We start from the raw sequence: 2,799 nt of genomic DNA on the forward strand, positions 1-2,799 counted from the left end.
TGCTTTGCATGAGATAAACGTAGTCTTTATTGGAGCCAAGTACAAGATAAAAGACTAGATGAGTCACCGAGTTGATTTTAAGATATGTTCGTAGTCACCGAGTACGTCAGCAGTAGTTGGTGCCCCCTAAACGCGGCACCCACTTCGGTGAGAAGGCTATTTTTTTGTAGAGCCTGGAGGGGGTGTCGTATGTGTGGAGACAAACTGCTGGAAATGTTCCGTCCCGGCAAGGGTGACGAGGCTCTGCAAGACAGTTGTCCACGACGGAGGCGTCGTGCTGTGAAACAATGGTGGCGGTGGTGTGGTTGTTGTGCGCATGCTCCGCAGAGTCGTGGCCAGCCAAGAGGCTGTCGTGTGCTCCTCGGTGGGAGACGCTGTGCCGTTGGTGAACCTGTTCAGGATAGTGCCGAAGTAGCCATCGGGTCCGCCTAGCACCGTTACAACGGCGGACAGGCTGTCGATAGAAGTCCGATCGCAGTCCTTGTAGAAGCGTGCACAGTCTCGGTGCAGCCACCCGCTTGCCCATGCGCCGGCGTAAGAATCGGCGTCCTCAGATCGGTTCCTAGAAAGCAGTGAGCAAAAGAAAAACTGAAAATGCTGTAGCACGAGACATCGAATTTTGCGAGCAGGTGCAATGAACAGTCCAGTTCTCTTAACTTTGCGTGAACACTCGAAGGCGGCGGTTGAGCAAAACATCGCCGCAATGTTTCAGTTGTACGGAGAAGCGTAGTTACAAAAGCGCTGGCAGTGAATCATCAGGAACCGAGTTAAGGTCGAGAAATTATACCTAGAAAACGCAAAGGATGATTGCGGAGTGATGCCCGGAAGATGTCAAGGTAAGACCAATTAAGCTGAAAATTTTGCGTTAAACGAGCAGCCAACACAAGCGGAGATGCCAGAATTCGAACGAAGAGCTTGCAGGTCACTGTAGCAGAGGAACAGTAGTACTGCTGAGCCGCCGGCGATGCATAGCGGAACGGATGCAAGAGTAATGCGTTATGCTCGGAGCGTCTCCAACAGGGGCAAGACGTAGTAATCATTGTGACAATGCTACTGCCGTAATAATAAAAAAAGTCACCTGAAGTAGTTGTCGAACATTTCAATGGTGGGCACTCCATCGGAGACCGCCTTGGACAGCTCGCAGAGGAGCCGTTGACGGCATTCCGTAGTCCCTCCAGTAACGGATTCCTCGGTGGAGGCAATGGCCTGACGGACGACGCGGGTCAGGCGGTCGACTGCTGTTCTCGCTCGGGTCAAGTTTGCTCTCGAAGGAGCGCAGGCCCCCAGGTCCCAGGCCTATCAGGGCACCGAGCGGGGGAAAAAAGAAAGACCCGACGAACAGCGCGAGGTAGGCGACGCCCGACAGCAGGACCATGAACACGCTCTTGCTGATGACTGGAGCTAGCAGAGGCATTAGGCTCAACGACAGCGGCAACAGGGCGCCGAATGTGCGGCCGCTGTCAGAACTGCGCGCTTCCGCGACGTCGGTTCTTGCAGATGCTGCATCTGGAAATCACGAGAAACGAGTTGTGAAAAGCGACAGTAAGGGACACCACGGGAAATAACAGTGTCCTAGCAACCTGAAGTTGCGAGCCCTTTATGGGGCTATAGCAGCTGACGAGTTAAAGCGAAGACATGTGAAAGTGGCTTTAAACATGAGAGTCCAAACTGGTCTTCTCAGGATCGAAGGGTGTTCAATAGAACAAACCGGAAGCTGTCGCAATTGCGTATAAGGGAACCATTAAATATGCAGTATGGACTGTTCAGCAGCAAGCATTCTTGCCAATGCTCAGCCACCTCGGCCACTCAGAAAATCTGAAACCGTATAAACTGAAGCAATGAGGAGCCCTGCAAGCAAAACAGCATAACATAAAATTAGCCTCTCTGAATTGCTTAGACAAATATTAAACAATCAATGACCAGGGAAACCTACGGTGCGAAATATTCTCAATCACGATTTCTGCGTAGCTTCGGCCTTTGCGTACGCCTTACCTGCTGCAGAGATGAAGCAGAGAACAAGGAACCAAACAAAATGCGCCATAGTGTTTCTGGTATTCATAACCGGCCACGCGTTCCAAACGTTTGGAAGAACCAGCGCATGGTCTTCGCTTTATACGTCGCGCATACGGTGGCGCTCCTTGCGTGTTTTCGGTGAAGCTAGCACGCGTGTTCATTTTTGTTCTGATGAATACGATAAGCACCACGACGCGCTGTGTCGTCATTATGGCAAAGCATAGAGGGGCTGTGGTTGAATTCAAAGGAAAGGAAATCACACGTGTCATTCACCCTACGCTTACATTCCCTAGAAGAATCATATTTAAGATGTCTGCGTCATAGTTCTTTGCATAACCGTTACATAGTTTTCTGATAAACTCTTGCCTTTTTTATTCCTCGCGCCTGCCGGCGATACTTTATCAGCTTCCTGAAAAAAGGAGTATGCAGGAACCATCGAACATGATTGTAAACGAATAGCTTTCTTACCCGCTGAATTATGTGTCGATGAATCTCTGAAACTCAACAATAGTGACGAAAAACTCGGCTTTGGCGTCTCGAATTGTTTGTAGAAAAGTCGTCAAAGAATCTTGCGTCCTTTTCATAAACAAGGCCGTGTTGCCGAAAGCACCGTCATATGCTTCATCCCTCGTCATGACGTCATGACCTCATGACTTCATCCTTCGTCATTCTGAGATTCAGAATATTGCCCATCGGTATGATGTGGATGTAGTTTCTTGCGCGCTTGGGCAAATGAAATGCGATTGGCGTGGCGTTTAAAAGGCGCTCACGTAGGCGTCCTTGGAA

At 49.9% G+C, this 2,799-nt stretch overlaps 1 protein-coding gene across 1 annotated transcript; it reads right to left on the reverse strand.

Moving 5' to 3' along the window:
* LOC119462873 (uncharacterized) lies at nucleotides 1-2,109 on the reverse strand. Its single transcript, XM_037724074.2, has 3 exons — nucleotides 1,993-2,109; nucleotides 1,079-1,506; nucleotides 1-562 (listed from the first exon to the last, which is right to left on the reverse strand). Exons 2-3 carry the CDS (start codon nucleotides 1,096-1,098, stop codon nucleotides 157-159), a joined length of 426 nt encoding a protein of 141 aa, XP_037580002.1. The 5' UTR covers nucleotides 1,099-1,506; nucleotides 1,993-2,109; the 3' UTR covers nucleotides 1-156.
* Nucleotides 2,110-2,799: the final 690 nt, after the last annotated feature.

Source organism: Dermacentor silvarum, chromosome 8 (genome assembly GCF_013339745.2).
Source record: "Dermacentor silvarum isolate Dsil-2018 chromosome 8, BIME_Dsil_1.4, whole genome shotgun sequence".
Taxonomy (NCBI): Eukaryota; Metazoa; Arthropoda; class Arachnida; order Ixodida; family Ixodidae; genus Dermacentor; species Dermacentor silvarum.